Source organism: Thunnus maccoyii, chromosome 5, assembly GCF_910596095.1.
Source record: "Thunnus maccoyii chromosome 5, fThuMac1.1, whole genome shotgun sequence".
Classification (NCBI taxonomy): Eukaryota; Metazoa; Chordata; class Actinopteri; order Scombriformes; family Scombridae; genus Thunnus; species Thunnus maccoyii.
Window position 1 is genome coordinate 1,205,303 of NC_056537.1, and position 23,412 is coordinate 1,228,714.

General features: G+C 38.5%; 1 protein-coding gene across 8 annotated transcripts in view; it reads right to left on the reverse strand.

Annotated features, from left to right (window-relative positions):
* LOC121896762 (NACHT, LRR and PYD domains-containing protein 12-like) overlaps nucleotides 1–23,412 on the reverse strand; it is a 46,426-nt gene that overhangs the window by 11,971 nt on the left and 11,043 nt on the right. For 5 of the 8 annotated variants that reach the window (XM_042410748.1, XM_042410750.1, XM_042410749.1 and 2 more), the window contains exons 5-7: nucleotides 21,306–21,482; nucleotides 19,730–19,906; nucleotides 432–605 (exon numbers count right to left, since the gene is read on the reverse strand). In XM_042410748.1, coding sequence (XP_042266682.1) covers nucleotides 432–605; nucleotides 19,730–19,906; nucleotides 21,306–21,482 — 528 coding nt within the window. Of the gene's footprint in view, nucleotides 1–431; nucleotides 606–4,355; nucleotides 5,879–6,046; nucleotides 6,220–6,353; nucleotides 6,590–8,223; nucleotides 8,469–19,729; nucleotides 19,907–21,305; nucleotides 21,483–23,412 lie in introns of those variants that run through there. The other 3 variants (XM_042410755.1, XM_042410752.1, XM_042410754.1) reach the window with 3 other exon arrangements.

The window sequence follows — 23,412 nt, forward strand, 5'->3', positions numbered from 1 at the left end:
TGAGGACACCTGCATTGATCTCTGTGTCCTTGTCTGTGTGTGTGTGTGTGTGTTCTGAAGGATCAATATCAATGATCAGACATTATTCATTAAAACACATTAAAGAATATAATAAAAAAATATTTCTCCTTCATCAAGAAAACTTGATCCATTTAAAACAGATATTAGTTGAGAGGATCTTCTGTATACAGATGTGACTCTTTACCAAAAATTATGAACATTAATTGACTGAACAACTAACAGTGGACATTTTCTACAGTTTCTTTAAGAATCAGTCATCTTTTATAACTACAGACTAAACTTTGCACAGTAAAAAAAATGAAAATATGGGAAAAAATAACTTCATGGATGTAAGTTATGTATGTACATAAATTAGGTTCAGTTGTTAAACATTAAGATCAACAACAGTAACAGACAGTCAGTGAACTGACCTCAGAGTCTCCACTCTACAGTTTGGACTCTCCAGTCCAGCAGACAGATGCTTCACTGCTGAGACAGACAGCCTGTTGTCAGTCAAGTCCAGCTCTCTGAGATGGGAGGGGTTGGACTTCAGAGCTGAAGCCACAACTTCACAGTGAGTCTCTGAGAGTCCACATCCAACAAGTCTGTAATGCAGATAACATACATACAATATACACTTTAATGATAAATATAGATTCTAGGCATTTTGATCACTAAACAAACTAAGATGTGATGAATAGCTCAGTTATCTCTATTGGCAGAGCTGGTCGGCCATTAATCACAAGGTTGGTGGTTTGAAACTTGAGCTCCTTCTGTCCACATGTCCAAGTGTCTTTGAGCAACACACTCAATCCAAAATTGTACGTGTATGTAAAAAAATGTAAGTCACTTTGGACAAAAGCGTCTGAAAATGAAAGCAATATAAACGTGTCATGTTGTGATTTACCCTTCAAATCAAAGTTGAGTTATTCAGTAACTCTCCTCACTCTCTCTGCTGCTGCACTGCAGACTTTTTAATGGGATTCTCTGTTTTGGTTTCATCTTGCAGACAAAGGCAAAGACAATGGAGTTGCATTTATGCTTCTATAAAGTCCACAGTGATTGCTTCTTATTTGTCTTAAATGTCTCCTTGCTTTGCTCACTTGAGTCGTATCCTTGTGTCTTAGTCCCTCCTACCTAAGATACAAGGGAGAGATGCAGGAAAAGATGTGAGGAAAGAAGAATCAAGGAAACATGTTTTTGGACGTCCTTTCCTTTCAGGCGTCATCTGAAGTGACGTCAGCTGTCAGTCTACAGGTGTTAACAGCTCTTCAGTGTCTTTTGATGTGCTGGAGTTTAAATGTGATGTACTGTCTAAAAAATTAATAATGGCGCACAGTTACCACTGCCAGCACAGTGATGTAGTGATGTCCTCCAACATGACAAAAGACGACATGAAATATCTCTGCATGTTTCTCCTAAAAAAAAAGTCTTTGACAAACATCTGCATGTTATATTGTGAACAGTTCCATCAAACAGTTTGTAACCTCAGACACTGAATACACATTTCTACTGGCAGCAACTTTTTCTAAAATATATTTGTTATTTGCATATGCATTCATTAATATTCTGTTTGTAAATTCATTATTTAATAATTCATGTTATGATGAGAATGTCTTATAATTTGTAGGAATAATTTAAACTTGTAGCTTATTTGTTTTAAGGAAAGGGAAAGTATGTAAATACATCTGAAATCAATGTTTACTTTCTACCTTGTCACAGTCTGGCTCTATGCATCTTCCTCTCAGCTCTGAGTGAGTCTGGCTCTACTGAGTTCACGTCTCACTCACACCAACTTTCTTCCTCACTGCTTTATGTGACTATCTAGTCATGTACAGTGCTGGTTATGGAGCGGCTTGTTTAGTGTTGGCTTAGTTACTCTTCATCTAGACATCACTCTCTTAGGTTGTATTTATCCATCATCATTTATGTGTTACACTTCTGTTATCCAGTCCTTTTGCTCATGTAATTTTACTCATTCATACGATGAGTTGCCAGTTTTTATGAGCATCTTATTACACCATAGTAGTGATGTATGTATATAGTTTGTGTTCAACATCAGATGTACTATGCCACTCCCGTCTGCCCTGCTATCACTGCAATCACCTCATTCCCCTCACCTGAGCTTCCCACCCATCTCCCTACACACAAACTATCAGGAGACAGTTTCACCTTTCTCACTGCTGTTATATAGGAGCATGTGTTTAGTTTAAGGAATTGTTATGAGGAAAATGTAATCTGAGACACTACTGCATTTTATTTTATAGAAACATTATCTGTCTCATTGTGTTTTTTGTGTTTTTGGTTTTCTGTTTGCTCTGTGTTTCCGTCCTGTGTTCATGTACTCCTACCCAGCCTGCTTTTCCCTCCTCACTTTCCCTCCACACCTGCTCTACATAAGCCTCGTTAGTCCTGCCCACTGAGATAGTCTGTGTGCATACTAACTTCCACACCAGGTGCTCAAGCTGTAAAGACTGATAATTACACCTTGAGGTGGACGGGCAGTCCACGCCTTTACTTGAAGAGTTTACCAACTTTTATGTAAACAGTGTCACGGCTCTTGTCAATCAGATGTAATTGTCTTTTTAATATCAGACACTACTTTGTATTTGCTGCTCCACCTGAATCTCATCCCCTCTTCAGTTTCGTTTGTATTTAAGTCTTGGTTTTCAGTTCAGTCTTGTTGGATCCTTTGTTCTGTGTTCAGTTCAGTTTTGTTCTGAAGTTCCTGTTGCCTGCAGTCTCCTGTGTTTGGGTCCACCTGCTCTGCTCTTCACAACATACCTGACGCACAGGGATTTTCAGCCTCACAGAAACTGATATTTAATTAAAATGTGTTTTCTGCTGACAGACAGCAGACTCACCTTTCCTCCCTTACTATATCATCCATGACACAGGGTAAATGAGGAGAATGAATAAAAAAATAAAAATCTTTCTAGGGAATGATGGAAGTTGTTTTATGCTTCCTTTATTAATCAGGCCTACAGTGAAAATTTTAAATAGATCAGAAAACAAATCAAATCTAAACTTGGGAATGATCTTACACCTGAGTTGGTTCTGTTATTTGTCTTGATATAAAACTGAGATGTTAGTGATGTAATATCAGATCAGTCCGATCAGCTGCTGCGTCTAATCACTACAAATTTTTAAATAAAGGGTTGTGTCAGTTTGATAAACGATGAAGGATGATCTTGTGTACTGTTTACTCCCCCCTTCGGGCAGCCTCCTCTCTCCTCCAAACAGAAATAAGCAAATTCAAACATCCTTCATGATGAGACCAATTTCCAGATCAATATCCGGGTCACCCGAGGAGAAAGAAGACATAAAAAAAGATCATGAGAAGCACTCATCATATCAGAGTGTCTCCACAAAGTTCAAATGAAATTGTCTTGTTCATATGACCTCAGCAGCTCTAAACTGAGTCTCTTCAATTATCACCGTGCACTCACAGCAATTAAGTGTTATCAGCAGGAAGAGCTTTGTAGACTTTTTATGCCCTGGGTTTCGCCTCTCAGGCTTCATACAAGCTGGTAGCTGCAGCAGATCACAGATATTACATGTATGTGTCTGTATATAAAAATAAACGGACACATTAACGAAAGGTACAGCAGGTACTGTCCACTGGAAAATACTGTTGTCTGTTGTGATGAAATAATGACTCTTTAAACATTTTCAACAAAATCTTGAAACCTGAAGGTATTCTGCTGGATTTGTTTTAAACCCAAAGGAAGAAAACTAGAAGGTGAACAATAAACTGTAAAATCATTATAAATAAACAGAATAACTGTTTACTAATGTGAGGTATAAACACACCAATAATAATAAGATTTTCTTGCTCTCATAGCATTTGAACATGTGAAGAACATTTGAAGTGAAGCACTATAAGTCAGAGTCGTCGTGTTCACATCCACAAACCCTCAGTGGGATAGGTGCTTGATACAAAATCTATTCAACTGGGATACAAGGAGAACTCACACACTGGAATCACTGCTCCATTTAAATTTACTGGTAACATTTCAACTGATTACAGGTCTTCCTCAGACAAATACCCACAGGAGGGAAATGAAGGATATTTATATCAAAATGACCAGTGACATAATCAATGTGTCAAGATATCCTCATCACTATGAAAATAAAAACATTAATGTGAATAGAAATGTTTTCCTTGTGATGAGGATATCTTGACACATGTGAATGTGCTTGCAGGTACTCCTTGTAGTGAAGCACTACTCATGTATAACTTTGGCAACAAGCAGGTGTAACACCTGTTTAACACTTTGATAGTGTGCATGTGTGAATCTTTTGTGTAATACTGATGGAAGCTTTATAATGTTGATAATCACATCTGGACTTACCGAGCCTTTCTGCAGTTCCTCACAGCTGGGATCAGTCTCAGTTGTCCCTCCCGTGATGTGTTGTACTTCTTCAGGTCCAACTCATCCAGAACCTCCTCTGACATCTGCAGCATGTAGGCCAGAGCTGAGCAGTGGATCTCAGGGAGATACTTTGATCTGTTCTTTGACTTCAGGAACTCTTGAATCTCCTCATGTACCGAGCGGTCATTCATCTCCATTAGACAGTGGAAGATGTTGATGCTTCTGTCAGGAGAGATTCTTTCGGTATTCATCACTTTCAGGTTGTTGATGGTTCTCTGGATGATTTCTGGACTGTTCTTTGTCTGACCCAGCAGGCCTCCTAAGAGACTCTGGTTGGACTTCAGAGAGAGGCCATGAAGGAATCGAACAAACAGGTCCAGGTGGCCATTTTCACTGTTCAGAGATTTCTCCATGGCTCTCTTCAGGAAGTCATCCAGAGATGAGTAACTGTGTTTTTTTCCTAGGAAGTCCTCCAGTACCTCTGTCTTCCTGTTGGTGTAACAGTGGTACATGTAGACTGCAGCCAAAAACTCCTGAACGCTCAGATGAACAAAGCAGTAGACTGTTTTCTGGAAGATCACACTCTCTCTTTTGAAGATCTCTGTACAAACTCCTGATAACACCGAGGCCTCTGTGACATCAAGACCACACTGCTCCAGGTCTTCTTGGTAGAACATGACATTTCCTTTCTCCAGATGTTCAAACGCCAGCCTCCCCAGCTTCAGAAGAAGTTCCCTGTCAGCTTCCATCAGCTCCTGTGCACTTGTCTCATGTCCTTCATCGTACTTGTGCTTCTTCCTCTTTGTCTGAACCAGCAGGAAGTGTGAGTACATGTCAGTCAGGGTCTTGGGCAGCTCTCCTCTCTGGTCTGTAGTCAACATGTGCTCCAGAACTGTAGCAGTGATCCAGCAGAAGACTGGGATGAGACACATGATGTGGAGGCTCCTGGATGTCTTGATGTGTGAGATGATTCTGCTGGACAGCTCTTCATCACTGAATCTCCTCCTGAAGTACTCCTCCTTCTGGGCGTCAGTGAAGCCTCGTACTTCTGTTACCCTGTCAACACATGTAGGAGGGATCTGATTGGCTGCTGCAGGTCGGGAAGTTATCCAGACGAGAGCCGAGGGAAGCAGCTTCCCCTCGATGAGGTTTGTCAACAGCACGTTGACTGATGACTTCTGTGTGACATCAGACACGACCTTCCTGTTCTTGAAATCCAGTGAAAGTCTGCTTTCATCCAGGCCGTCAAAGATGAACAAAACTTTCCAGACAGCGAGCTTCTCTGCTGTGACCTTCTGTAATGTTGGATGGAAATCATGGATCAGCATGAGCAGACTGTACTGCTCATCTTTGATCAAGTTCAGCTCCCTGAACAAAAGCGGAATCACCAGACTGACATCTTGGTTTTCCGAGCCCTCTGCCCAGTCCAGAGTGAACTTCTGCACTGAGAAGGTTTTTCCAACGCCACCGACACCGTTCGTCAGAACAACTCTGATGTGTTTCTCTTGGTCAGGTGAGGATTTAATGGAAATGGAATTTAATGGAAAATGTAAACATTTGCATTTCTTTTTGTATTTCTTTTTGGGTGTTAAGAATTTAAATATGTCATGGCACTTGATTGGAGTGTCATGGAGGGTCTCCATCTTGGAAGGTGCTTTAAATTGCCTCACCTCATGTTGGGTATTAACGTCTTCACTCTGTCCCTCTGTGATGTAGAGCTCAGTGTAGATCCTGTTGAGGAGGGTTTCACTTCCTGCTTCATCAGTTCCTTCAGTCACACATTCACATCTCCTTCTCAGACTGTTCTTATGTTCATCTAAAACCTCCTGCAGACCACTTTCTGCTGAAAGAGAAGAAAAAAATGTATAATTAAAAAGAAATATGTCTGACTGTGTTAATTTTCAGCAGGATAGAGGAGGTAGATTCATGTCCTGTTTTCAGAGATGATGACATCAGCAGACAGATCTTAAGTCTTACTTTGTACAGTGCTGGTCTGACTGTCTGTCTGCAGTCCAGGTCTTGTTCTGGATCTTTTTCCACACTGGGGACAGGAGGAGTCTCCTGATGGAGCAGACTGGTCCCAGTATGAGGTGATGCACTGTCTGCAGAACCAGTGTCCACAGCTGGTAGAGACTGGATCCTTCAGGACGTCCTGACACAAAGAACAGCAGGACAGCCGCTCCTCCACAAAAACACCCCTCCTCTTCCTCTCTCTGTTGACATGAACACATTCTTTATTACACATGACATTAGTGGTGGCCAACCGACAGCTCACAAGTTGATGCAGCTCTTTCCCTACATAAACAGTCCAGACTGTCAGTATTTGGACATTTACACAGTGTTTTGTTCTTCAGGCTCTGAGCTTCAGCACATTTGATTTAAATAAAATAATATATAATATAATTACAAGGGTTCAGAAGTAATAAGACAGACACAACAATGCGCCAGCAAAGGCAGAGAAGAAGAAGAAGAGTGCAAACTAGTAAACATGGATGTAAACAATGCAGGATTTAAAATACTAGCTTCAAAAATCGACTTTGCAAATGTTTCATGAGGAGGGAAATGGATTTGACATATTTGTTAGACCACAAGGATTCACACAATGTGTTTTGGTCAGTAAGAAAAGTCCACTTGTGAAAAATAACAGACTGCTGCTCTTTTGTCTTGTGTTGTGGTGCTGAACAGAGAGCTCTGCTAAATATCTTCATAATGCATCTTTTCATCTGTGTTTCCCTCTCTCACTGTTTCTGCTATAATCTCTCTCCCTCTGTCAGTGTGATACAACAGTTTTACACATTTGACTTTTCCCAAACGTTAAATGTCAGACTCAGTTTCCTCTGCTGCAGTGGTCAGTCTTCAGTGAGAAATCAGCTGCAGCAGGCTGTTTGTATACATTTCCATTACTTCCTCCCATATTTTGTGTCTTTGAACAGGAACACGTTAAGACACATTCTGTATTGCAGGAGACCAAACACTCAATTTTCTTCCATTTTACCTGCACAAAACCCCGGTGCAGTCCTTTAGTAAATAAGGAGACACAATGTGACTTGTTAGTAAATCCTTAGTAAATATCACCCTGGGTTACCTGCTACTACTTTAGATTGTTAGACTGGAAAATCAAATAGCAATAGCAGCCCTGTCTCTGTCTCTATTTAACATGTACATGAAGATCTGTTCTAGATTACAGCTGAATGGAAGGTAGTTCATTATTTCTTTCCACTGTGTTTCCTTCATATCTACACTACAACCTTAATGAAACCATCTCACTGAATCATCTTCCGGTCAGTTTACAGTAGAAACAGTCTCTTACTTTGTGTCTGAGGGTCCAGGTTCATTACTGAAGTTTGGAGGATAATCTTTAGACCAGTCACTCTTCATAGACAGACAGCTGGATATCAGAGACTCTGCTCTCTGTCTGTGCTGCTGACCTCTGGAAACAACAAATGTTTTACATACATCATTACTTCTGGTAAAGAGCAGATATAAACACATGTAACATGTCATATTATCACTATTTAGTTTTTTTTATTTGTATCTACAGCTGAAAACAGATGTGAGAGTAAAACATTTTAACTTCATGTGTAAACACTGAATTTGTCTCCTGTAAACTCAGTTTGTTTGTAGAGTCTGATGCCTGCATGTAGTTTGTATCATTTACAGACATTTTCATGAGCTGCAGCTTTTTTAAACACATCAGCTGCCACTTTATATTTAGATGAATAAACCTGCTGCAGAAGAGCACTAATAACTGATGGAGATGCTTGTAGTAGAGTCTGGGTTTGTTTTTAAATGACATTTCAACACTGAATCATCTTCAGGTCAGTTTACAGTAGAAACAGTCTCTTACTTTGTGTCTGAGGGTCCAGGTTCATTACTGAAGTTTGGAGGATAATCTTTAGACCGGTCACTCTTCATAGACAGACAGCTGGATATCAGAGACTCTGCTCCGTCCTCCTCTTCCTCCAAATCCTTCATCTTCTGGAGTCTGAGAGGTAAACCAGTAACACTGGAGACACACACACATACACAGTATAATAAACCCAGTCCTTCCTCTCAACTTAGTAGCTTCTTATTAGTTTACATGACTTTAACTACAACCATGTGTTTTCCAGCCATCACAAAGATAAACTTTGACTCTGCTTTAAATCCAACAGACTTCAGATAAACATCTGTGTGGTTCTTAACTGTGACTTCTCTCTATTTTAACTGCAGCAGTGTGTCACGTTACATCACTGTGAGGACGCAGAAACCAGCAAAAGAACAAAGAAAACAATGTTTGAAGACATCAACACTGTGATTTCATATTTTTCTGACACAGCCTAATCAACTAAACAATTAATCAGTAAAATAATCAGCAGATTGATCAATAATGACATTAATCATTATTTGCAGCCCTGATATTAACACTCACCCTGCCTCAGACTGTTTTCCTTCTGCTCTGTTGACTTTAAAATGGAGTCTGACTGAATACTTTCACTTTCAGGGTTCCTCCCTTCTTCCTCTGCACTGGAAGTCACGTGTGTGTGTGTGTGTGTGTGTGTGTGTGTGTGTGTGTGTGTGAGTGACTGACTTCCTCATTGTACTAAAAACAGTTATTTTCTGGGGTTTATTCCAGAAAGCAGGTTGAACAAACTCTGAGTCTAATGTAACAGGGTCAAAAATGCCTTTTGCATGTTTTTATTTGTATGATGTTATTTCACTTTGCATGTTGTTGGTTGACGCTTTTACTTGTTTTGCTGTGTAACTTTTTTATTCTTGATCATTTGGTGTGTTTTGAATGTGTTTATGTGTGTTTTAAGTATTGATTATTTTGCATGATGAACTGGGCAATAATGATACTGGGAGAGACACATCTCCAATCATCTCACTAATTGCAGAATGAGCGACAAGCTGAGGAACCGGAGGAACCGGAAAACACGAGCAGACGGCCCGGTTCGTAGAAAGAACCCAGAGACAGAGTCCGGAGCGGTTCGACACGACAGACAGCCACCAGCCAGCGACCCCGGAGTTACCGTGGGACTACATGCAGCAGCCAGTGTCCGGTTCACTCGGGGTGCTTTTCATTACGCTGACGTGTCTCCTCGCTTCCGTCTCTCACGCCTCTTCCTCGAGCCTTAGCTCCTCCCAGCGAGGATGGAGGAATTTAATTTATCAAACGGCGTCATTTTGAGGAGACGACAAGTTGTTATTACTCACTTAGCTTTAAATGTCAATTATGAATAAGTCAGCAATAGAAATGACTAAGTAACAGTTTAAAGTTTAAAGTTTGTAATTAAAATTCATATACAATTAATGAACACTTTGCGGTGTTACTTAATACTTTCTACATATTGATAGCTGGAAGGAAAACAGCTGATAACTGCTCCAATGAATCAACATCATCATCATCATCATCATCATCTGGCTGTCACAGAATAAGACACAAATAGACAATTTAAATCTGTTAATTACTGAAGGAACAGAACCGATATAAAGGAACAATAGAAACAGCTGCAGCCTGCAGAATATGTTTAAATAAAATGTTGCTTATTTAGTTTGTGAAAGTCTGACGTGCTTTTCAGGTTCAGGATGATTTTATAGGAGACGCAGCGTCATGTTTTTCTGAAGGAACTGAGACGCACTGAAACGGAGAAAAGGCTCATGAAGAAAAATAGTAGAATGTTTTTATGATTCAGTCATCTTTATTTTATAAATAAATAGGCTATGATCAGCTGCTGTTGATGCTTTCTGTAATTAAGTGACTGTTGCATGTCATTGCAGCCCCGAGCCAGTAGGGGGCTCTGGTTCCACTTGCCATTAAGGGGGATTATGTACAGTCTTACGCAGAATGTTATGGCAGTAACCAAGAGAAGTCGTACCCTCATGTTGGTCATGTTATAATGTGGTTATGGCCGTTACTACATTAAAGCCAGCTCAGCTGAAGACAAGTGTCGCATCTGATGACGTGTACCCTAAGATATCACACTTTCATTCCTTCTCCACAGGTAGTTTTCCTGATCTGCTGTATTACAACAGCCCGACTGTTTACTGTCCCATCAGATCAGCTGATCAATCAATACACACTCTTTGGATCAAAGGGGTGTTGCTGTCCGTTAAAACACTTCCGCATAGGATACACCTGTGTTTACTCGCTCTACTCTCCTCCTGGAGCCTCCTCTCTCCTTGCTCCTCGTCTCCTCCAGGTGCATTTAAGGGATCGGAAGATCCTCCATGACGGCGGAGGGAGATCGGTTTCAGGCTCACGGAGGAGAGAGGACGCGAGGAAGCAGAGAATTAGCGTATTGAAAAGCAGCCTCAGGTCTGGGTCAGCAGTTGGTCAGCTGTCGCCCAGAAAACCGCGAGTATCCTCCCAGAGAGGCAGACGGGGAGGACTGTAACTGAAGACAGGAGTGTTCGGCCCGCAGTGGGGAACTCTCTACCCGCTCTGGTGTCTCTGCTCGTCCGCAGATCCCACGGAGTTGATGTGAGAGGAGGCGGGAACTCGGAGTTAATAAAAGTAGTAAGAGCTTACTATAAACATTATTAACAAATGACTAATTATCTCCATATATTTGTACATCAGACACTGAGACAGTTTTTGCTAAATAAGCTTTATTGAATAAAATATGACAGATGACAGCGGTGAGTTTACTTATATTTTGTCTGTTTCATGACGTCTTTCCCTGAATTCTTACATATAAAAGCAATGTCAAAGTTGTCCAGCAGATGTCGCCATTTTGACCATCAAATGCTTTGAAACTGAAGCATTTTCAATACAACTGCTTCATATTGATTCACTGCTTCAGAAAGCTTCTTTTGTCCCATAACTACAGTAAATATTATCAGCTGTACTCACTAGTGTTTGGCAGAGACTCTGCTGTGTGTGAGAAAGTCCTGATGATACAAGTTTATTTTTTCTTCTCAGAGAAACAGGTTTGTCCTGACTGCAGCTCTGTGAGTGTGTGATGTTGAGAAGAATGTTTTTAATTGCTGATAATGAAACAGCTACAGCAGATCAGTTCCAGCTCAGATGAACAGCTGGAGGTCGACTGATTAACCAGATCAAACTAGTTTTCAGTGTCACATTAAAGTGTTGAAAATCAAAATATTCCCTGTCAGCAGTAGAGCCTTTAAACTGGGATTCATTTTCTTCAGTAAAAACTGAGTTTGAAGAATCACTTTGGATGCTGAGAACAGACATTTGGGATTAATCAATACTAAAAATAATTCTTAGTTGCAGCCATGAATCATTTTCAATAACTCTTTACTGAATGACATGATGGACTTTCATACTTCCACTCCACTACATTTCAGAGGGAAATATTGTACTTTCTACTCCACTACATTTATTTGACAGCTTTAGTTACTTTTCAGATGAAGATTTGACACAATGGATAATATAACAAGCTTTCAAATACAACACATGACTTTTACTGCAGTAAAGGATCTGAGTATTTCTTCCACTGCTGGCAATTAGCTGCTCACCAGCTACACTAGTTCATCAACTATCTACTATGTTAAGTCAAACTTCCAATAAATCTATCAAAGTACTAAAGCACAACATACTTCATTAATAATTACAGCTGGCTAAATGTGAATAAATATGTTTTATCCTCATTCAAAATCTAGCTGAGGCTTCATTTAACAGTTAATTAGCAGATATTTAAGGTGTAATTTTCAGGACATTTTACAGAGAGGAGGGTGTAATTAAATAAACAACCTGATATACTGATATATCCACTGACACAAAACTACACACTGAAAACTCATTGATTTTATTATTATTCAAATGAAGAACTACATATGAATCTCAGTATATTGACTGCATGCCAACCAAACCATCTTAACACTTTCCCCCATTTCTGTCTGTAAAATGTCCTAAAAATGAAGCTGAAAATGTCTTTGAAATGAGTATAAAGTTAAAATAAAGAAAATCTGCTTCAGTCATCAGTCCACCTCTGTGAGCACATTTGCTTTGCTTTTTGGGAGTTTTACAGCAAACATTCAGACTCTTGATTGTACACTGATACAAAATAAGGAGGAAAATCAACATGAAACAGACGGCTGAGCTTCAGGTCTTCACAGGTTTGTTTGTTTAAACTTCATGTATGAACACAGGCAGGTCTGTTTTATTGGACCCATGAAGACCTCCAGGCTGAGCTGGAATTGTCTCACACACAGACAGACTTCTACATCATTAATCCCAGGTAGTATTTGCTCAGATTAGGACTGCTCGCTGTGTTTTGAGCACCACGAGATGCTACTGGTTCCCTCCTGAGTCAGTTTGAGTCCAGCTCCACGTCAGCAGATAGGAAACAGAACTGCTGCTGGACAAACAGAAAACAGAAAAACAGCATCTACAGTCTGACAGTCCAGTGCTGAAACGCCACTTTCTGTCCGCTTCATCTCACAGTTCAAATGATTTTCTACAACACTCCAGATGGATCATATAATTTCATATCTACCTCATTTATGTATGGAATGACAGTGTTCATTACAGCTACAATAAGGGCAAAAAATATCCTCATATTAATAATAAAAATATGTTTTCATGCTGATGTGAACAGATCTGCAGAGTAAAGGTTGGACAGACTGACGCTCAGTGAAGAAAATACAACTTCACTCTGAATATTATTATTAAATACCATGACAGATGAGTCTAAACATACGTGTATCATTGGTTTAATGCTGCACCATGTAGATTGTATTTTCTATCAAAATGAGCAGCAGCTACAGAGACACTTAACATCAGGCTACAACATGCTCAGAGATGTCCACTGTCAAGGAATAAGAGTCCAAAACTAAACACTACTAAGATTCTCAGTCTTCCATCAACGTGTTTCTGTGATCAGATGCTTGAATATCAACACTGGACTTAACAGAGCAGCTTTCTTCAACACAACCACAGTTCACAAAACTTCACATCAATAATATGAAGCTTTCACCAAAAAACATCAAAGTCCAAACTGGGTTTAGTACTTAATAAGTGAAATAATCTGAGATGAAATCAAAAACGATCAACTGACTGTGGATGTTCATTCATGAGCTTCAGAAACAATATTTAATGGAGAAAATCTGAACAGAAACCAGCATGTTGTAGTTCGTCACTAAAGAAATGTGGTAAAAAGATCTCTATGTACGCTCACTAAGAAGGTCATCATCAATAACTGTATTGTTTGAAATATGCCAACTCAGAAAGAATGGATGACTGAAGCTACAGAAATGATGAAGTTAGAAAAGGAAGCTTTTCGACTGTAAAATAATGAGACAGAATCCATGAAACATGAGCACCAGTGGAAAAGTCCTTAATGTCACAATACAAATCAATCCAACCTTTTCATTTGATTTGACTTTTTTCTCTTTATTTGAATGAATTGAATAGTTGTTGTCTTCTTCTTCTGTCAGTGCTGCTCTACAGTATGAATACTGCATGCTGCCTGTGCTGTAAGATGTAAGTACAGTGAGAATTGAAGGACATTAATAAGGTTTATGACTGATATTGTTTGAGGGTAAAGGCTTGCTTCAGATTTTCACATTGTTTTGGGAGCGTTAGAGATGGTAGGACTCAGTTGTTTCTTCATTAACTGTCAGAATTCTCTATTTTCTGTCTTTCTCTTTGTACTTTTGTGAGTCAATAAAAAAGAAACATGGTGAATTATTACAAATGACATTTTACATAAATATTACAAGACTAGATTTGATTTGAGCCTCGATAATCGTTTTTGCATCTCAGAGAAAAACTAAAGTGTCTCTCAGCAGAACTGTGTTAATCCAAAAATGTGCCTATTAGATATGGCATAGATATAGATATAGCTTTGTAAAGTGCTGTGTATAGATAGAGCAGAAAGATACATTATACAACAATATAAAATGATAAAAAATAATAAAAAATAATACATCATAAAAAACCACCACAAAACCACATAACTAAGAGGTATTAAGAAAACACAACAAAAACTCATTAATTGAGAGATAAACTTTGGAAACAGAAAATCCAAAATGAGAATGACTAAGAAAACTGACATTGCCACCTCTTGGACTGGACTTCATCACTTCTATGCCTGTGAAAAATAGAGATGAGATGTGATGTTGCTTTTCATTGAAATGTCTTGCAACAGGGCTGGTTACATCCTTTCTCTTAATAGAGCTCCAGTGTTTACTTACAGCCTGATGCAAATGACTTGTTAAATATTGTTATGAGATATAAACTATTCATTGTGACATCATATGTTTGCATATAAAAGCTAGATACCTTTAATATTTACACACAGAGCAACTCTGAAATGTCATCTGGAGCCATGAAGAGCCTTTAAAAGTAATCAATCAAATCTTTACAATCAATCCTAAAACAAACAGGTAACCAGTGAAGTGATGATAGAAATGGAGTAATATGATGTCTTTTCCTGCTTTTAGTTCAAAGTCTGACAGCAGCAGTGTTCTGTGCTGGTTTTATAGATATTATTTGAATATGTTTTAATGGTGAAAACAGGACTGGACCAGCTGCTGATATGATCATCAAAACTTAGACTGGAATCAAAAATACAAAGTTTTTCACCACAGAACCAAGATATGATGTAGGAACATCATCTTTATTAATACAAAATCCTCGTTTGAAAAGGGGCACCACTTCCCATTGTTAGTCTAATTTAACTGTGCCGGGAAGAAACACAGAAACAACTTATCAGTCTCACGTCTGATGTAGTGTGTTACGATGCAGTGATCTAATTCTCTGCTTAAATTGAAGCCACAGACAACGACATGCTAATAAAGATATATTTATTGAACTAAATAATGAACAGTAAATAAATGAGATTTCAATGCAAACAGATAAATGAATATACAACCAGAATAAATGTTCTAAATGGCATATATGAAGTTATGGATGAGTGATGGTGAAATGTTAATAATAGCGTAATTAACGGAGAATTAATTCTTCACTAAACTTCTCTAAGGAATTAACCAGAGAGTTCAATTTAAACGACACCAATTCTTAATCATGAAGGAGATGGAGAGCAGGAGTAGCGTTGTTCAGCCTACTTTGCGTGGCGAGATTCCTCTCGTGAGTGTTGCCTTTAAGGAGAAGTGATGTCGTTACAGCTTCTTCAGGTGATTCTCCAGATCACCACAGGGTTCACCGTTCACCGATCCGTAGAGAGCGGATCGTTTTAATTGAAGTCTCTGACTGAATGACTTTCTTACTAAATAACTCCAATAATAATCTCGCCGGCCGAACAAAACTATACTTAATAATAAAACGCGTGAAAGAATTTCAACATAAAATTTGTTTTACTGAAGTAACAATACTGCACGTAGCTTAAAGGGGAAACAGTTAACTTAGAAGATCACGTGATACAAAAGAAAAACATTCGTCTCCTTGGAGATGTAAATGAAAAAGCAGGAAAAGCAGAATATCAGAGTATCGGAGTATCAGAGAGAGCGAGCGTAGCCAGTACGCTGTTTTTATCAGGGCTGGCGCTAAGATGGGCCTGTGTGGGTGGAGATAGATGTTCTCCCGCGCAAAAGAAAACACGTGATCTTCCCTGAGTTGATTACATTTCAACCATTCAACTATCTCACCATGATCATCCAGATTTAACCCTAAATTGCAAATGTACGATACGTTACTCAAATGTTCAGAGACACACATCTATAATGTAATCACCATCATAATACCTGAATTTAATCCTTTGATTAGGTTAAAACAGAATGTAGTTTGTTGGCTATACATCCATTAACACACAAAGTTAACAATCATCAATGCAGCTTAATTAAAACATACTATAGTTATTTATCAAATTACTTTTCATACTAGCTAACATACTTTATAACTACTAGTGTTACTTCTTTGCTTATCAAAGTATCTTTCATACATATCACATTCCTACTGAGTTATATAGAGTTTAATGGCAATTTAATAGATATTACAATAATAAAACATTATGCATCATGCACCGGGAGAGGTCTGTCTTTAACATTCAACCTCATTGAAAGTTGGCCACTAGATGGCACTGTGGTTCCATTACTATGTAACAATTAAAGCTAGATATTTCTATCTCAGCTATACTTTATCACAGAAAGATCGAGTTGGACTAGTTAAACAGGAATTACTTTGTGACCAATAACATATAGATTATAAGATGATTATATACTTAAGAAACACTGAATCAAACTTCTGGTTTTAAGGAACACAGAAAGTCTTAACTGAATTTACGACAGGTCTGGACTATCTTTATCTGAAGTCACACCAGGGTGAAAGCAACAGGGGAGGATGTGCTTTGGAATGTGTGTGTGTGTGTGTGTGTGTGTGTGTGTGTATGAGATTAGAAGGTGAAAAGAGAACATAAAATGTAGGTAGAGTTGTCCAAACTCATCAAACAAATGGATGAGGTTTCACTATGATAAACAGTCTCTCTGCATTTGTCCAAGGAAAGGGTCCTTTAATCCGGTATCCTCTGAGACTTGGGTTGGTAAAGCATGTAGCATCATTAGTGTCATAATTTCCATTTGGGATTGTCCCACACAGTTTGGGGAGAGTTTGGGGTGAGGAGATGGTTCTGTGAGGAGTCAAAACTGACATTTAAATGTGAAGAAAGGGTTCTCAGTTTACCTGAGGGCATTTCCAGATGAAGTTGAATATACATCCATGTCTTTAGAGGTTAGAAGTTATTGTTGATTGAGCCCAGGCCTTCTTTGGGCTATTTTGGAGATTGCAGAAAAAACAAAGATCAACTGGTTCTCCTACAATGATTTGACCTGCATGCAGGTTTTCTGGACCAATGATAAATTCTTTCACAATTTAACTGAATGAAATTTGTGGACATCCAATCTGTCACATCTGTCACATCTGGGCCTGTATTTATCAAGCGTCTCAGAGCAGGAAATCACTCCTAACTGGCCAAAAATGATCAGAGTGACGCATCTCTGCTTCTACTTTTAGGAGAAAAAGCCTTTTATCAACTTTCCAAACTTGGTAAATGATTCGTATCTCTGCCAATATTTAGGAGCTGCAGGAGATGGAGTTCAGGCAGAGATATTCCCTGAGAGGAGAGATGTTTTGGGAACGCTTGATGACGCTTATTAAAAGATTGTTTGGACTAAAACAGAATCATTAGTGAGACTGACTTTGTGTGTGATGCAGAGGAGAACACATGATGTTTCTACACAACATCATTTAAATAAATACAGAACATCCTCACAATGTTACACTTTATGGTAACGGGGAAAATGCAGCTGTGCAACAGTGACGATTCTGTCAGAAGCGACAATGATGGAAGTCATGAATCAAACTTTGATCTGGCTTAATGCACGTCATAAAGATAATGAGCATGACGAGGGTCCTCAGTTACAGCCCACTAAAACTTTGATTTACACACAATCATGTCAGCTGCATAATGAAGGATATCTCAACTTCATTACAACAGCTCAAATATTTTATAGGCTTATTTTTTATTGAGGCTCCTTCAAATAACAGCAGAGCTACAGCCTGATATTTGAGAGAGGAGGATGCACCTGAACAATATATGTTTCTATTGTTACGCTGTATTTACCTTCATGTAGAGAACACAAGTTAACTTGGGGTGTAGTTGAAAGAGGAATTGGACAGTGGAAGAGAAGATGTTCTTCATGGAGAGGGTTTGCAACATGTGTCTGTGCAATATGTGCAAGATGCAGCACTATTACAGGCTGTGAAACCATGTGGCTGAACCAAGATCATTTCACACAGCTGAGTCTAATTACCTGTTATCTTCATTAACATATAGGCTACATTTATTTCTCAGGCTTTCTTTACACTTTGTAAATATCATCTTATAATGAATTTTGGCATCATAGTTTTGTTCCATAACCTTGGTAAGTTACCTGCCTGGTTACCTGCCTATACACATAATATACCAAATTACCACTGTTTCATATTTCCAGCTGAGACTGTGAGAAAACTACAACACATCATCATTATTTCTACTTTGCTGCTCTGACTGTGGTAAAACAGCAACGTCTCACTCTCTCCCAGGAGTAATCCCTCTCCTGCTGACAGTCACAGTAAATTCTATTCTGCTTCATTAATTAGTTTTAGTCCTCGTTAACTCTCAGTGTGATTCTGAGACGCTTGATAAATATGGGCCCAGGGTCAGAGTCTGACTTATAACACCTGTTTTTTCATCTTTTCTGCATCAAACAGCTCATGTATAACACATCTGTAAAGTGCTGATTCAACAAAATCAAGATCCAGACTCCGGTCCAGATGGATCATCAGGATCCAGCTGATCCTCTCTCAACACACACTCCTGGATGTTCACTCACACTCTGACAGAGATCACAACACCCCCTCCCATCTGATGAGAGAAGAAGAAACAACAAAGGTCATAAATCAGTGTTTAGTGAGACTCACTTCATCAGCTGTGAGTCAGTGATGCAGCACATCCAGTATAAAGAGCAGCAGGGACTTCAGTCCTGTTCAGACCAGAAGTGGAACAGCTGTGCAGCGTAGCCTGCTTCCTTTCAGCTCTCATGTTAATGTGTTGGAGTGAACACACTGAGCTCCAAGCTCACACACCTGCACAGACTTTTGCTATCAAGTCTGTTTACTCTGCAGATTTCACTCAAGTACACAGAGGAAATAAAGTGCTGAGAGTCATGAACACATCATTACTGCAGAAACAGAGACATTCACTCATCAGTTTACTGATGGATTTACTGTTGATACATGTGAACTGTTAGAAAAGTTGAAAGCTACAGAGTCACTGTGAGATTTGAAGATCTTTCCTGCTGTTAAATCATCACATGACAATCAGTCAGAGCTCTCAGCTAAACAGCTGCTGTGGTTCCTGGACTTCAGCAGAGGTTCTGGTCTGTATAAAGACCACATGGTTACTAAACGTAATGATGCTTGTGTGAAATCAGAGCCAGTGATTTGCAGGCTGCAGTCAGACTGATCTTAAAGCTCTGACAAAGATGAACTGATCAATTCTTTAGTGTTGAAATGAGAGAACAAACACTTTCAGATCAGATTTGATGGTAGGACAGTTTGATGATGAGGACCACTGTCTCTATACATCTTGTAAGGCTGTCAGCTGTAATCCAGCTTTATTTCCTGCAGACATGAACACAACAACAACAGTCGTCTTCACATCAACTCAAACACATGATCACAACAAGCTTCTGGCTGATCTGATTGGCTGACTGTTCTCTCTCTCTCTCTGTCTTTCTGTCCAATCCTGAAGCCTGTCACCATTCTCCTCTCACAGCTTCACTGAGGAAAGCAGCCACTGAGAAGGTTGAAGGTTCACCAGGAAATACTGGATCTTTGCTTTGATACTAACTGTGTTTAATACAATACTGCTGAAACCAGCACAGACTGACTCCAACTCTCTACTGACCTCAGAGTCTCCAGTCTACAGTCTGGACTCTCCTGAAGATCAGACAGCTGCTTCACGTCTTCGCTCTGCAGGTAGTTTCCTCTCAGATGCAGATCTCTCAGATGGGATGAGGGGTTGGACTTCAGAGCTGAGGCCAGAGAATCACAGCTGATCTTTGACAAATTGCACCACCCCAATCTGAATAAAGAATAAATGATGTCACTTTAGAAAACAAAGTTCCTTTTTTAAATCATTCAATGTTTCATAATCTGTTCAGATGTGAAGAAGGTTTAGAAGCTGCTGGAACAGCCTTCAGAGGATCTGAGAGGAGCTGAAAATATACACATTTTTAAACATAAAGTAAAAACCATCTGTTTAGTCTGGCTTTTATGTAGTGTTTTATCATTTTATGGTTTTATTATTTATACTTATTTTATTTATCATTATTATTTATTTTATTCTATTTATCAACATTTTACTGTTGATCATTATTGATTATTTTATTCTATTTAATATTTAACATTTTACTTTTTTAATAATCTATTTATGCGTAGTATTTGACAACTTTTTGTTGTTTTTATTGCTTGTATTATCTTTTATTATTTATATTTTATTATCTTAACTACCCATTTTTTATTGTTGTCTTATTTATTGAACCTTTTTTGCTTTTATAATTGCTTTGGTGTTCATTAGTCTCTAGATCCATTTTTAACATCCTACGTTTTGTCAGTCACTTGTGCAGCACTTTGAATTGCATTTTATTTGTTTGAAAGGTTCTATATAAATAAAGTTTGATTGATTGATTGATTGATAGAATGTAGAAGTTTATAAAATGGACACTCCAAACACCTGAACCCAACAGGATGCAGGTTAAAAACTGTCAAATATAAAAGACAAAAAAAGTTTCAGTGGTTCAGAGTGAATTATCCAGTGCAGATTTTTCTTGTTATATGAAGGTTTTAAATGTGCAGCTCAACATTGCTCTGACACAGTCAATGGACTAAACCACTGAAGAAGAAAATAGACTTTCCCATTAAGATCCTCAGTGTGGATCAGCATAATATCAGCTTTATGTCTGCAGTTTAGTGTCACCACAACTGTCATATCATATTAATCTCAGCACAGCAGTAAGAAATGGTGTCTGACCTCAGAGTCTCCAGTCTACAGTGTGGACTGAAGACTCTGAGGTCACCTGCATCGATCTCTGTGTCCCTGTGTGTGTATGTGTGTCTGTGTGTGTGTGTGTGTGTGTGTGTGTGTGTGTGTGTGTGTGTGTTCTGATGGATAAATATCAATGATCAGACATTATTCATTAAAACACATTAAAGAATATAATAAAGAAATATTTCTCCTTCATCAAATAAACTTTTTAAACCATTTGAAACAGATATTAGTTGGGAGGATCTTCTGTATACAGATGTGACTCTTTACTCTTTAATCAGTCATCTTTTATAACTACAGACTAAACTTTGTACAGTAAAAAATGAAAATGTGGGAAAAAAATAACTTCATAAATGTAAGTTATGTATGTACATGAATTAGGTTCAGTTGTTAAACATTATGATCAACAATAGTAACAGACAGTCAGTAAACTTACATCAGAGTCTCCAGTCTACAGTGTGGACTCTCCAGAAAATCACACAGCAGATTCAATCCTGAACCCTGCATGTTTTTGTTTCCTCCCAGATCCAGCTCTCTCAGGTGGGAGGGGTTGGACTTCAGAGCTGAGACCAGAGAAGCACAGTTGATCTCTGACAAATCGCAGCTCCTCACTCTGAATAAAGAATAAATGACGTAGATAAAAATCCGTCATAATCCATCAGGTGTGTTCAGGTTTTAAATGTGTAGTTCAACAGTATTATGTCTTCATCAATGAGCTTTTCACTAAAATGAGCAGAGTGACGTTGTCATTGTGTTATTATGGATCATCATCATGTCAGCCTTCTACAGACATCATCCAAATGTCACCACAACATTCAGACACATATTCATGTCAACACTGATCAATAAATTGATCAGATGTGCACTGAGCACAGTGAGAAACATGTTCTCCTAATCCTAGATGTAACCTAGAATCATCCTTTACAAATATACCTGCAGGGCCATATTTATGCTCCTGTTTACTGCTGGTGCAGCTACACAAAGTGCGTCACCTGTTGTTGGTGGCAGCTCAGACACGACTACAGATACAAACTGCATTTGGAAATATGATTTACTCTCTTTGTGTCTGTTGGCCTGTATGAGTTTAAAGTGAGTGTGTCAACAGTTTTCTTAAAGATGTTTGTCTTTTTTTAATTAGTGACTAAGTTCAAAGTGAAACCAGCTGTTCAGTACGGTGGCCCTGAAGTGCAGATCACAACGACAAATAGGAAAACACAACAGCACATCAAAAAACACAACAAATCACAAAACACAACAAATAACAAAACACAATGACAAACAACAAAACACAACAAATAACAAAACACAACAACAAATAACAATACACAACAACAAATAACAAAACACAACAACAAATGACAAAACACAACAACAAATAACAAAATACAACAAATAACAAAACACAACAACAAATAACAAAACACAACAACAAACGAAAAAACACAACAACAAATAACAAAACAGAACAACAAATAACAAAACAACAAAACAAAACAACCGCAAAAGCAGAAAACACAACAACACTAACTTCTAACGGTAAAAGGTAGGTACCTGCTATCGACAAAGCTTGTTGCAAGGCAAGGATCAAGGATCAAGGACAAGGATCATCGTTGATTGGACGGATGCACTGCCCGTCTTTTTAACAGGAAGGATTGATTCATAAGAGGATAAACAATCAATGTATTACTTTTGTTTTTCTGTTTTTCGTGTGAATTAAAAAAAGACCCAAACAAAATCCACATGCTTTTCCTGTTTTAGTCTGCAAATCGGCAGACTAAAATTGTTTTTTGCTATAGAATATATATATATACATACACATAGATAGATAGATAGATAGATAGATAGATAGATAGATAGATAGATAGATAGATAGATAGATAGACAGACAGACAGACAGACAAATACAGGGACTAATTTGAGAAAAAAATTCAGAGGGAGATCTTTCCAAAAAGTTTTTATTCATTCATTCAAATAAATCACAGTACTGCCACTCGGACAGACGTGCTAAATACATTTGGGCCCTAATTTAACTGAATAAGTGCAATGACAAGAACAGCGTAGTGGGTCTGAAGCTCACAGACTGTGTGCACATCTCCATGCGCACCTGCTATGTACGTGCAGCAGTGCAACATTCAAAAGGGATGGATGACAGTGAATATAGATCAGTGGGTGTGATGATTAACGCTCTCTCAGCCAGTCACATAGATGTGAAACAGTTGAGCAATCATAGTAAACGTGATAATGAAAGGCTAAACAAAAAGAAGGCTTTTCTTTAGGAAATGTCTGGATAGTTCAAAGTGTTACAACATGAACACACGTCATCAAAAATCTGAAGAGAAGACAGATAGAGTTATTTTCATCAGTGAGTTGGCCTAGTAAAAAAAATAATTAATTAATTTGGTGAAGCCATTGATATGATCATATCGAATCGCTATTTCAGCAATGATTTTAATGTATCTCACCTCGTACCCTAATGTAAAATTACTTACTAAACTATTGCATAGTTTAGTAATTAATGTTACACAACAGTGTTTGCACTTCAA